This window comes from Procambarus clarkii, chromosome 40 (assembly GCF_040958095.1).
Source record: "Procambarus clarkii isolate CNS0578487 chromosome 40, FALCON_Pclarkii_2.0, whole genome shotgun sequence".
Lineage (NCBI taxonomy): Eukaryota > Metazoa > Arthropoda > Malacostraca > Decapoda > Cambaridae > Procambarus > Procambarus clarkii.
Window position 1 is genome coordinate 11,328,150 of NC_091189.1, and position 13,934 is coordinate 11,342,083.

General features: G+C 35.8%; 1 protein-coding gene across 4 annotated transcripts in view; it reads left to right on the forward strand.

The window, feature by feature from the left end:
* LOC123757888 (Rho guanine nucleotide exchange factor 3) overlaps nt 1–13,724 on the forward strand; it is a 116,336-nt gene extending 102,612 nt beyond the window's left edge. For 3 of the 4 annotated variants that reach the window (XM_045741805.2, XM_045741807.2, XM_045741808.2), the window contains exons 4-13: nt 1,974–2,147; nt 2,805–2,984; nt 3,141–3,320; nt 3,850–4,071; nt 4,477–4,617; nt 4,805–5,018; nt 6,408–6,528; nt 6,690–6,808; nt 11,624–11,752; nt 12,409–13,724. In XM_045741805.2, coding sequence (XP_045597761.1) covers nt 1,974–2,147; nt 2,805–2,984; nt 3,141–3,320; nt 3,850–4,071; nt 4,477–4,617; nt 4,805–5,018; nt 6,408–6,528; nt 6,690–6,808; nt 11,624–11,752; nt 12,409–12,491 — 1,563 coding nt within the window. In that variant the 3' untranslated portion in view covers nt 12,492–13,724. The remainder of the gene's footprint in view (nt 1–1,973; nt 2,148–2,804; nt 2,985–3,140; nt 3,321–3,849; nt 4,072–4,476; nt 4,618–4,804; nt 5,019–6,407; nt 6,529–6,689; nt 6,809–11,623; nt 11,753–12,408) is intronic. The other variant, XM_045741806.2, reaches the window with a different exon arrangement.
* Nucleotides 13,725–13,934: the final 210 nt, after the last annotated feature.

Here is a 13,934-nt window from a genome sequence, read left to right on the forward strand (position 1 = left end):
ATCAGAAGCTTGAGGTGTGGCTAGAATTCAATCTGAAATCATAAAGATACTGGCCAATGAACTATCTACCACTGAAAGCTTTAGACCCAGGGAAAGTCCCCTAGATTAGAAATATGCAACTGTTGCCCATATCTTTAAGACTGGCATTAAAAATTCTGCAGATAGACCAGTCAGCCTAATGTCACATACCTAGACACGTGAAGAAAACCAGAAAGGAGAAAATCATTCATCTTGGTGCACACTCGAGTAAAAGCAATAAACATAGTTTTGTAAAAAAAAAAAGCCCTTCCTAACTAATATGCTTAAATTTATTTAAACAGTAACCAATTATTCATATAAGACTTCCAATTGATGTACAGTACCTGTAGTATGAATGGACTTCTCTAACGTTTTGATTAGATACCGCATGAAAGACTGCCACAAAAACTGCAAGAACATGGAATAAACAGAAAAATACTAGGCAACCCAATAGTTAAAATGAAGAAAGCAAAGAGTCAACTTAAATGGAAATTAAAGTGACTGGGAATTTTTTTTGTATTGCAAGGTTCCATCTTTGGGACAACAACATAGAAGATAACATAATAATGAACTCTCCAAATGCTCAGAAAACTGACAAATGCTTTTCAGCATTGATGAATTGCAGTAAATTGTGGCAAATTTGCCTGCATCCCTAACATCTAGCATGTTTGCTAAAATTCTGCAATATTTAGTTAGTTTTATGTACTTATCAAATTGAAGGAATTATTAATATAAAAAATGTTCAACATAACTTCATTTTGGTTTTATCCTGTATGTATAAGAACAGGAGGGACTTGTCTCCATGATTGCTGTTTCTTATTTGCTAAGACAAGTTAAGTGGGTTATATCAATCTCTTAGTCCTCAAAAAATGCATCAATCCAGCCTAACTTTTTAATCAGTTGAAAATGGAGGCGACTGAAAAAATGAAATTAGTTTCAGATATTCAGTAAGGGATCAAGAAAAGATTAGTATATAATATTTTCTCGTATGTATTGTTTATATTGAAACTGTATCTTTTATTAAACTACTTCAAATCATTCTTAATACTGTGTGCTTAATATTTTCTTATCATAAGCATAATTGATGAAACATTTGCCACAATGTATTTAATGTAACTATACATGTACAGTACTACAGAAGCATAATTGTTATATAGTAACATAACACTACTTTTGTCATATCGAATTTCAGAAACATAAAGTAGCTTATTTACCTTGGGTAAAGATTAGAATTCATTGCGATAAATAATTTATACTTTGACCGATGGTAATGTAACTTGTGTTAATTGACTCTGAAATAGGCCTTTTGAGTAAAATAGTTTTGAAAGAGGTAATTGATCTAAAGAGAGATTGTATACAGTATTTTGTTAATTTTTACTAGTTTAAATTCAGGATACGAACAATGGATTATGCATTTACAGTACATGTTTTAGTGATTAATTGGTACATTTTTGCAAAGCCACTAATACACACAGCATTTCAAGCAAGTCTTAAATCCCTAATGTGAGTTAGGACCCGAGGTTTGTGAATCATAGAGCCTGGTGTGGTACCCAATGTCTGGAGGTTTCTAGGTGGGTACCTTGGGAGCTACCAGGTGGGGGGGAAGATACTCCCAGGAGGAGAAATAATTACTCAGGTTCAGTTGTTCTTTAGTTGTATTGTTACTGAGAAAATGTTGAACCTCGTGTACTGTAAATGGATTACAGTGTATATAATTCCTGCTGAAGTGTAAAACTTTCAACAATTAGGAAGTGAAAGAATCTGTGACTTTTCAGACTGTAGGCTGGCTATATGTAAAAAGAGGCCTACCAGCTATATTTTTTACTTTAAATACTTAAATGCTGTGCATATTTACTGTTCATACAGGCCATAATTTGTTTCCAAATGCCTGTAATGAATACATCACTAATAATGTTTGCATAAAAGACCTTACTGAAATTTGTTTACTTTTTCAGGATGACGACATGATCGTTTATGCAGAAGCTCTCTGGGACCATGTGACATTAGACTCTGAGGAGCTTGTATTCAAGGCTGGTGACCTGATCACAGTAATAGATTCAAGTGATAAAGACTGGTGGTGGGGTCGAATAAGTCACAGGGTTGGATGGTTCCCAGCTGCCTTTGTACGGGTAAGTCAGTTTTTTTTTCACTTCACTTGTTGACCTCATCCAGAATATTGGTGGATAGCTATTGTAATGTTAAATAGGAAATAAGATTAATTTTACTTCAAGTGTCTACCACATTGACAATACAGTGCATGGAACATGCTAAAAATGATCTTGAATAGAACAAAATCAGGTTGTCAAGTGCGTCTATATATCTTTTGATGCCTTGCCTTGCTTCTTTTGGGAACTTAAGTTTCTTAGCCTTTAGATGGCGGCTTACAGTGTATAAATATGATGAATGAAGGTTCATCTGAAGTACCTGTGGCTTGTCATACAACTTTCCCTTTTATAATTTAGGCAAATTGTGTTTTTTAAATTTGTGTACCTGTAATTATCAAGATTTCTTAACTCTTGGTAATTACTGTATAGTGTTTGAAGTGTATAATGTTATAGAGTCATCAGTGTTTGAACATTCTTACATATTGTATTGCAGACATTTGAAGAAGCTCTTGAGAGTCAATGTAGATCATATTAATATAATTTTTAAGCAATGTTGCTGTGAATATTAGTACAATAGTACAATTCAGTAAATGGAGATTCATATATATACACTTGCTTGAACCAACTAGAATTTGTAATTAAAAAGAAAGATGCCCAATAAAATTTCACAATTGTTTTCAGATACTTGTGAATCAAGAAGATCATCAAAATTCCAGAAGTCATGATGATACAAGAATTCTGGGGCCAGTTAGAAAGCTCAGCGTCTCTGGTTTGTCGCATGATCAAATCCGAACCAATGTCATAAATGAAATCATATCGACTGAGCGTGATTTTGTAAAACATTTAAGAGATGTTGTTAAGGTACAGTAAGATGTCTTATTATCTGTTAATTATAAGTGTTTATAAATTAAAGTACAATAGTTAGAATGGGAAAATCAGAATCCTTGTAATAATAATTATTCCATTGCTGTAATGCATTTTAATAGTACTTTACATTTGTTTTTTGTTTTTATCCAGGGATACTTGCGGCAAGTTCGAAAGAGACCAGATATGTTCAGTGATGAAAGAATATCCACCATCTTTGGTAACATGGAGGCCTTGTATCAGTTCCAGAGCAACTTCCTTAGAGAACTAGAATTGTGTATAGATTGGCAAGACCCCCACAAGTCTTGCATTGGTGCTGCCTTCATTCGCAATGTGAGTTAAATTAATTAAAATAATGTTATTCAGAAATGTCAAAAGGCCAGTTAGTCACTGGTTACTTCACAATGCCCAGGATTCCATAAAGTCCTCAAAGGTTTAAATTGATGGTTTTAGCAATCAGGAAACACAGACAGAAATACTGTACAATAAACAATTTCAAAACAAACTGAGAGAGGATATGAAATTTCAGGGCTGAATTAATGCATAGGCAAACACAATGCATACCAGAGGTTCATAGTTTAGTTAGTGTTTACTTGTGCTTTTTTACATATATTTGACATTATAAACATTGCATAACTAGATGTGGGGTGAACACACAAAGGTAATTAGGCGAGGTTTTCCCGGGTCACACATCTCTGGATACTAACAGAGTCGTTCAGTAAATATGGTATAATGACTACATAGTGCATATTTTACATAATCATTCTTAGTGAATCACAAATGTTAAACTGTAACATATTCCATAAAGAATTAAACTTCTAATATTTTGTGTTTTTACTTAAAAATAAATTTCCTATTCCAGAGAGAGAAATTTGAAATATACAGTGAATATTGCAATAATCACCCTGCTGCAATGTCATCACTACAAGAACTTTACCAGCACCAAAAATACATTCATTTTTTTGAGGCTTGTCGACTTCTGCAAGAAATGATTGACATATCTTTGGATGGGTTTCTACTAACTCCAGTGCAGAAAATCTGCAAATATCCTCTTCAACTGCAAGAACTGTTGAAGTATACAAAGGTATACTATAATAAATGCTTACTGTAAAATGTATGTACAGTATTTTTAGACTGGAGCCTAGTGCTGGAACCTCTTAGCCACTTGGCACAAAATTTAAATACTGTGCCTGTGTATTTCAGAATATGACTAATTTATATGCAGTTGTTTGTCAGTCAGTTATCTTCCAGGTATGAATTATTGGGGCAGTTGTATCAAACTTTTCATGTAATATATTAAGAAAAGGATATACAGGTAGAAATATTAATTTACATCCAGATTTTAATATACTGTACTGTAATTTTAATATCTATTTCTTGATAAAAAGACAAAACCAGCTCATCTAGATTCTGAACTATTAAACTATATGTTACTTCTGATACAAAGCATAATTATATTTAAATATATGTTTTTTCCTGTTCATTTTAGCCTGATCATCCAGACTATACCAGCGTTCAAGGAGCATTGGAAGCCATGCGTGATGTGGCCCTTCTTGTTAACGAGCGAAAACGGCGTATGGAATGTTTAGAGAAGATTGCATCGTGGCAGATTACTGTCGAAGGTTGGGAGGTGAGCAATGAACCTGAAAAAGATGTGATGGTCTAAAATGTTAACCAGATTATATCATTTACTGTCATCATTTGGTCTGGTCATTAACTAGCTTGGTGACCTTGACATGCCAAACAGGTTCCCAATATCCAACATTGGAAAACTATGATAAAATGTTTAAGTTTAATAAATATTTATTCTTGTATAGGGGCCTGAGCTGCTTGAAGATAGCTCGCAGCTGATCTACCAGGGAGAGGTTACCAAAGGAGCTGGTGGATCCTGGCCTAAAGAAGTGACTCTTTTCTTATTTGATCATCAGCTTGTATATTGCAAGCGAGACCTTCTCAAGCGGAATACATTTGTGTACAGAGGGAGACTGAATCTCGACATGTGTGAGATTGTTGATCTGTCAGATGGGAAAGGTATGTTTATGATAAATGTTTTATAACATGTACTGAGTTTGTAAAATAATACATAACCAAAATTTTATTTACTAATATTTACGTTTAAGAAGTAAATTAAATTTCCCAAAAGTATATTAACTACTATTTATATACAAAATTCATGTATGTAATTGCCTAAGCGTAGTTACAGGATGAGAGCTACGCTCATGGTGGTCCGTCTTCCCAGGATTGTCGTATAACACTTTGAAACTACTAATGGGTTTGACCTCTACTTCTTTCTCACTCTACTCATTTCAACCGTCTACCACTCTGGGAAAATGAATTTTCTTATATTTCTTTGGCAGCTTTGTTTAGTTTAAATCTAGTGCATAAAGATAGAATATTTATAGCATTTATAAGGAAATCAATTTTCCATATATAAATGCAGAACTGATGTTAAAATACATACATGTAACACAATGAAGGAGTGATAATTTATTATTTACTAGGTTTCCTAGATTTAGGCAAGATGAAGTTAAATTACATATTGTATACAGTATTTAACAGCTTCATGGAGATCATTGCATAGTTTTATTTACTTACATACAAACTGGGCCAGACTCTGAAGTACTGTGCTGGGATTATTTCAAAGCAGCACTGTATACAAATATTTTATTATGAAGTCAAAGTGTTCATCACTTCACCAGGAAAATTTGAACATTTCTCCAAGTGGTGGCAGGTGAGAGAGGCTGTGATGGTTGCATTAGCCTAGCAACAATATCCTGGCTGATCATGATCCTCCAGGGAAGGCTGGGCCGAGGCAAGGGTTGAAAGTTGATTTTTCAATATCATAAAGTTATCTACAGTCAAATGACTAAATGTATGAGCTGTTTCAAACCTTTTCCATTATTTATTTAATCACGCCCATTCCTCACCGTGACAGAAGCATTTCCCCATCTATAAAACATCAATTCTATGCGTGGAAGTCATACCAGTCGTGTGGGTAAAAATCTGTTAAATTATCTGCTATTATTTCATGGACGCATTGAAGTAGGTTGTTGAATCACAAATATTTGCTTTGTACATACATCTTGTGAAAATTGTTTAACCTTTGATGGTTATTTAAGGTGTATAGTATTTATTGAAAAGCATTTAATACAGTACATGTAGTAACTCTCACAAATTCTTTGAAGTAGCCAGCAACTGCTAGGTTGCAACTCGCCACTATAAATTTTAATTTGTATAATTATGTAACTATTTCATTTATTAATGTTCAGGCTTTGCGTATTAGAACTGCAGATGGTGTGTGTCAGGTACACTCACTTTTTAATACAAAATGTTACAAATTCAGTCCTGAGGGTTTGGATTAACCCACTAGGATTCAGAAATACAGTCTGCAAAGGGTTAACAAAGTTCTTCCAATTTCAGACTCCAGCCTAAACATCAGTGTTCATAATGCCTGGAAGATCCATAGTCTTGAAAAGAACAAGTGGTATGTTTTTTCATGTAAAACTGCTGCAGAAAAACATAAATGGATGGAGGCCTTCAGGTAAGGGAGCTTTAACATGTATGTTGATGGTAAATGCTGTAAATAAATACTTTTATAATACATAAAGTACATAATGTGTATACAGTATGTAACTCTTCCATGACACACTATTGTTTACAAGTTTTACATCATAATTTCCTTACAATAATTTATGGTTACAGAAGAGAACGTGAATTAGTAGCTGCAGATGAACGCGCAGGATTTGTTGTGGCAGACAAAGCTAAACATCTTGCTAAAGTTGCTGCTCGCAACCAAAGGAACAGGCCGAAGAGACCGCGGAGTGAGTAATCAAGCTTGAATTTGTTAGTTTTATTTACATTTTTGCATAGGCTGCGGAAAGACAACTGTTGTATTTTCCGATTAAGGCCCTCTTGGTCGTTTCCTTGAGTTATGGCATTAGGTCCACCAAAATCACAGCAGCATGCCAGGCTTTGAGTCCTACAGAGATAAGGTACTCTTGCAAATTCATTCCATAGTCAGAGGGAAAGAAGCAGTGGAAGGGCATACCTCAATCTGCTTCCAAGGACACTGCTCACTATAAGACAAAAAACATATCAAACCACTTGACATCACCTCCAAATGATCATTGGAATCTTATTTTATAGTCGAGAATTGTTTTGAAATTCGCATAAGGATCTCCTATTCTCTACACTTCCTGCCACCCTTTTACTGCTTAGTCTTGAGACAGTCTGTTTAAGGGGGTTCCATGCTTCATGGCATAGTGCCAAATTATTTTATGTACTGTATGTTTAAAATATACAGATTGCCTCGGATTGGTTTCAGGGTTTTCTATTCTGGAGCAGATTGTGAGAACGACCAAATATATCTCTGAGGCTGTTCAATGAAGTTTGGACTTCTACCTTGGCAATCATAAGGTTTATTTGCAGAAATGTTCGTTATGGGGTTTCATGAGCACTTTTTGTATTGGGGGTTTTGCCTAGGGTTTATTTTTTAATTCACTGTTTTAGTGGTCCCTCAGTTTTGGAGGCGGCCTCCATTTTCCCCACCTGCGTTGTTCGGTGGGGATTGTAACTTATCCTATTCCAGTGACTAGTTCTACTTCCCCACTTCATGTGAGGAACATCAGTACATTATCTGCTGGCTCCCATGTGGGCTGTAGATTGTCCTTGTGAATGCCTGTTTTGCCTTGGGCAATTTGTTTCCTTAACTTTGTGTGCACATATTCTCAAAATTAAAGAGTTATGTGGTTGCCCACAAATGTTACTTGTTAGGGCTTTGTTTGATGTTCTAGCCCCAAAGATGTGTGTCCTGACCTCTTGGTCCCTGATGTCTGGTTGTTGGTCTTGGTGCCCCTGGTTGCACCTGGATTCCTGGGCGTGGTGGCCTCGTTATGTGCTTCTTGCACGTAGAACCCTTGGCTGTCTGCCCAGGGTCTCCTGGTTGTGTGCTTTGGAGACCATGTTTGGTTGCCTTGCTGCTGGACTGCTTGTCTTGAACTGATCTCCTTGCTCTGTGTTCAAAATGTTTGCTCTGGCTCTGCATGCTTAGGACTTCTGGGTTTTGTGCCTGGACATAGGGCCATGGGGGAGGTTTAGTTGTTCATTTGTTGGGAATTGTATTCAGCTGATGTACCAGAGTTGTAGCTTTATTCCAAGCTTGTATTCTGTTAATATATTTATTTATTATATATAATATATATATTCTTTCAAGGTTCAGGCTTTTCAGACCTAGTTTATTAACCATCATATGTTATTGCACTGTTTTTAGGCTCATCTTTCCTAGTTACTGTGTAAGATGGTCCGGTTGAGCCTGCCAGATATTTGCCAATGTGGGCATGACTTGAAATACAGTATGTATCACTTCGTCTTCTCCCAAGATTAGGGTCTGGACTTTGATATTGCAACAGCACCTGTGCCTCCAGTTTCTGACTGGACCTTCCTTGTCCCAACTGCAGGCGAGCCTGTTTCACCTGCAGGCTGCTCCAAGCAACAGTCTGTTGAACCACATTTTATCACACGTCAAGCCTGCCCTGGGGTTAGGCTTGGTGAGTAAAGAACTCTTGGAACACATTCCAGGTACAATCTAGGTGTCTGTTGTCTGTGGATACAGTCATCTTTTCCTCCAGGTCTTCTTTACCTTCTGCTGCTTTAAGGGTATCACCACTCCATACTAAGCACCCACTGAAATTACAGCACATGCCTACCTCATAGTACAGCAAGTCCTTGAGTTAAGGAAATATCCCATAACAATGTGTATATACAGTCGTAGGCTTTGCAAAGCCATGATTTTATATTTAGGGCTGGTATACACCTACTTCATGTAAATGCGTGAATGAAACATTATCCCAAATCAAATAATGTGTTAGTAGTTACATGTTCGTACAGTACAGTACACCTCAGTTGTTTCCATGGCCCTGTTTTCACCCAAACCAATGTTATTACACAATAGCCTGAGCAACTTTGAACTCCACTTATGTAAGTAACCTTGCAAAATATCTATTCTAGCAGTAATGGAAGAAGCAGCAGTACAAAGCATACATCAATCCATCAATGGCACTACTGCACATTATGACACCAAATAACATGTCCAACAACTCGATAATCTTTCAAAATACTCATTTGTATCCGTGATATAACCAAAAATCTTTCTAAAACTTCATAATTAGTAACTGCCCATTACCCTGACCACCACCAGATAGCAGCACTAGCTAGTTTGATTGGGTCTAGGGAGGTAGCATTCCTCACTTCCTCAAGTACAATCCACCCAAGCAAACTCGTGAAAATGAAGAATAGAAACCAACCATGGTGCCACTTGGCACTTCTTTCACTCAATGCTTGATTTTTTGGAGCAAGGCCCACCCTCTCACCCCAGTTTCTCAATTGAACCACCTACTTACTGTGAAAATTTATAGCTTGAACAAATTAAACCATAGGAACTTGCACGATAATCATCAAAGGCACTTTACCATGCCTCAAAAGTATTCCTGGATATTCACTTTCACTACAAAATGTTTTCTACCAAGATTCGAATCGCTAGCAGCTATATATTTTATGCAAAGCTTTGTGTGTGTTGCTTGGAATAAAAGATTTAGCAATAAGACAGTAGGTACATACTGTATACTCTACTGAGCTAAATCTTTGTTCAAGTCTTGGAAGTGACAATTAATTTCTGCAGATAATAGAATGTACAGAAACTTTCAAAGATTCTGCACTTCAGCTTTGTTTTTATTTGATACCAAGGCACCTACAATTCTGGAAGAAAAGTGTGTGAACTTCCCGGGAAAACTTTCTGATCCTTAATTTTCCACTTTTTCTCATTTGAATAAAAAACATTAAAATTTAACAGTGATTGCTAAAGATGCAGGCATCTTTTGTGCTGATTGTTCTCTCAATTGGTTTTTCTATGCACAGAAATTATGGAAAATCCAGTTAATTTTCTCAGTCCTTTTGTCACTCGGCTTGGCACCATTCCTTTCCTTTTTCCTAAACCCTTATCCTCACATCCTTTCAAAGGGCTTATACAGCCATAAAGGGGTAGTGCTTTCTCTTAATAATTTACTTGCCTCAGTCCTACTCAGCCAGTGAGACTATCTCATGCTCAATGCCATTGAGAACTAGTACAACATAATGTACTGCATGCTCTCAGCCAATGAGGTAGTATTTATTGTGGCATATTATACTTTCTCAGTGAGTGCTTTCCACAGTGTGCTTGCCAATGGGTTATATTTATTGTAGTCCGTGCCATTTTATTTGTATTCTAGGGATTAGTTATTACCCACATTGGCTGGTAAATAGCATGCGAATGGCAGTGCTGGTGGTGCTGCAAAAGTGGCAAAGTATCATGCGTGATGTTAAAATGCATGTTAGTGTTTTGTATTTTAGTATCATGTTAATATCTTTGGAAACCATGTCTTGTTGGCAGAAACCTTAGGTTTAATGCTAGGGATGGTGTGGCCCTATACACTTGTGAAAAAGGTTTTCGGCCTTTTATGTTGTATGTAGTAGTAGTTGCAGTTTTGCCTCATAGGACAAGGTCTGGGCAGATGCCCACCACAAAAAAACAGGAGTGACTTCCTAGCCAGCCTATTTAACTTGGGCTTGTGTATATACATAAAGTTAACCATGTAGTATTTAGATATCCAAATGTATTTCCATTTATGCATGTGTAGATACACATTAATACCTGCCATGAATAAGTTACATATTTGGTTCTGTAGGCAGCAATGTGGCTGCTGCCCTTGCATTGTGAGCTTTTCCTCACTTGTTTCATCTTGTTTCCCAAGTGTTGCATCTGGGTGTGTTGGCCCTTATTCTGCCTAACAGGGAATGGTACTTTGGAGATGTTTTGGGTACCATTAGCTTGTTTAGAAGATCCTCTCGCTCTTTCTCATCTTGGTGTTGACTTTTTATGGGGGTTTGGTACCCACTTTTCCTGGGGCATGCATCTTTGCATTTTTCTGTCCCCTGTTCTAAACCTGTCTTCCTTGCTGACCATGGTCTCCTGTCATGTCAACCCTTTCTATCTTTGTTCTGTTATTCTGTTGTGAATACAGTGTACACTATGGAGTCCTTGTGGGGCTAGTCCAGAAATCAAATGATTGTTTACCATTGGCAAACTAGTTTGCTTTGTTTTTTGTTTCTTGATTAAAGATATTTTTTCTTTACCTGAACTTTCTGGGCATTTTTCATGGTTTTGGTCAACCTTTTATCCCCATGCTCCACTTGCTTTGAGGATCACACCAGACTGTTTCTAGTGTTAAGTTGGCTTGCACAAGTAAAGATGTCGAAGTATTTATTAATGTTCATGATCTCAGAGTGAAGTGCACCATGGAACTTCCAAGGTTGGAAGCTTTCTCCCAGAAAGCATTTCATTACATTCAACACTTGATTTTTATGCCACTTGCTAAACCTGTAATTTGAGTTGTGTATGCATGTAAAGTTGTTCAGTCTGTTGAAAATTTAGGTTACTTGTGTTGGACCATGTTAGGGGTATATTTGTTTTTCAAGGACACAAGATTGGTATATCAAACTTTCTAAGATTGAATATTTAGTGTTTTTCTCAGATTGTTTCACCATATATCTGCATTGTAAATCACATGAAGCAACCTGAAATAGCTTGGCATGTTTTCTCACAGCAACCAAATCGCACAAGCGTGTACAGGCCATGACGTACGCTCAGGCTGAACTTCTAGTCAATGTTGATCCTGAAATTCGCTCCAATAGCCTTCCCTCAGGTGTTCAGCCACCCGAGGGCAAAAAGAAAGGCAAGTGGGATGAACTTGCCTCAAGTTAGATTAGACCTTTGATCAGCTTACAGAAGCCATTATTGTATATAAAAATGGCTATGGTGATGGTAGCACTTAAACACCTTTGACAATTGATGCTTTTATGAAGCTTTAGTGAGCAGTTACTTTAGTTGGCAAACTGGAGAAAATCTTTTAACAAGCATGAGTTGTTTGTGTACATAATATACTTCCTTAGTACCGTAGTATTGGTAACCTATGTTCAAGAGTTCTTTTCCTTTCCTTCAGACTGCTTAAATTCTTCCGACTAGTTACTGGATGACGGTATTTGTTCAACTGACCATTAGTGCCAGGTGTGGTGGTGGTTTATCAATAATGAAGCTTTATGTAGTCATTTATATGTTGTTAATGCATTTAATATTCATTCTTATAATTTGTATTTTACTGCTGTTTGCACTAAGTTTTTAAGAGCTATTCAAACCAAACAAAAACGGGAAAGTAAATTTTGTTTACCGAGCCTTTTATGGTACTGTACATTATATAAAGTATGAATAAAGTATTTGAGTATTTTATTCAGTAATGAACACAAACTAGTAATTTTTTCATGCAGAATATGTTGTTCATTCTTAAATCTGCCACAACTAAATAAATAATTTAATTTACTTGTGTAATTTTAGGTCTGTGGTTCAGCTTTGGAGGTCATAAAAAGGGCAGAGGATCAGGACGAAATGTGACACAAATTCAGCATCACCCAGTGTGAAGTCAGCCTGATATTCTTTGTGGTAAATCTCATCATAAAGGCTGAAGGTCATCAGCTTCAATACAAGCTATTTAACACTCACGCATTGCCAGTGACTGGAATATTAAAGTGATTTTGGGGATTGTGTATGTTCATGTTTTATTGATCTTATGACTGTTAACTATGATGTTAAGATTAATGAACAAACCAGTATGAGTCGGCTTTGTAAGGTATGGCTATTCCTTACATCTTGGCACAATTGAAGATGTGCCGAGACTGATTTCATAATTGATACATATCCAACCAAAGCTGAAATGTTTTATCTTTAATGTGTTTTTTGAGAATATTTTAAAGTTTATGATAAAAACATATGTTGGAGGAGTCTAGTCATCTTCTGAATGTTTTGTAAGCAGTCTTGAATTTGATTTGAAGAATGAAATGAAAGGTTAAACTTTTCATGTAATTTATGCATCTTTTATTTATTTTATTTTTTTATAAAGAGGAAAGGACATTTTTATTTATGCCACCTGCTGGTTTAGGTAGCAACAAGTCTCATATCATGAAATTTTCATGTAAAAAAAAAAATGAATTTCCAAGTGTGTTAGTGGAATTACAATATGGTGTCGCTAGATAGGTTTTTATCAAGTGCCATTTTTTTTTAAATCTGGATATAGAAATGCTGTACATGTTTAGACAAAATTTATTTTATTGTAAAATTGTTCCTACAGTACAGTACAGTATATGATTTCCACATTGACAATGAAAGCTGGTTTTACTCCTAATCAGTGTTGTAAAGATATTTTTTCTTTAATGTATTAATCCTCAGGTTCTTTGAAGAATAAATAGTTACTTCATGTGTTAAAAATATAGTTAAACTAAAGATGTTTTGATCTGTGCAAATGTCAGCTATATGTGCCGTGTGTCAAGATTTGTACTACTGTATTTTTATCACTTTTTGGAGGTGTTCAGCTGTTTATTAATTTAAAGTTCACTTGAGCTATTGCATAATGTGGCATATTTGATTTACTAAGACTGGTTTAATATTTTAAACTCCAATTGTTTAAATGCCTTACTCTAAAGCTTGATATATTATTGAATTATAACTGAAAGACCAACAAACATTTGCACGATCTTTCACTGATTGTGTATATTATTTTACCTTGTTTTTATTAAAAATTATAGTTTATCTTTGTACAGATATAAATATATGTAATTGTTGTAAAAATGTATATAGAACAAAATATTTCTTTGAAATTTTTTTTAATTTTCCCCCTCATGTTTCTTGCTTAACTAAAATGTTGAATTATAAAAGGTAGTGGAAGCAAATTTGACTCTTATAATATTTAAAATAAGAAATGGCCAGTATTGGATTTAGACTGCCACATGATGCAAAGGGTCAAGACTCCATAGCCATGAGGGCACTGCACGTCTCACTTAGGCAAAGAAACATCGATGTAAAGAAAG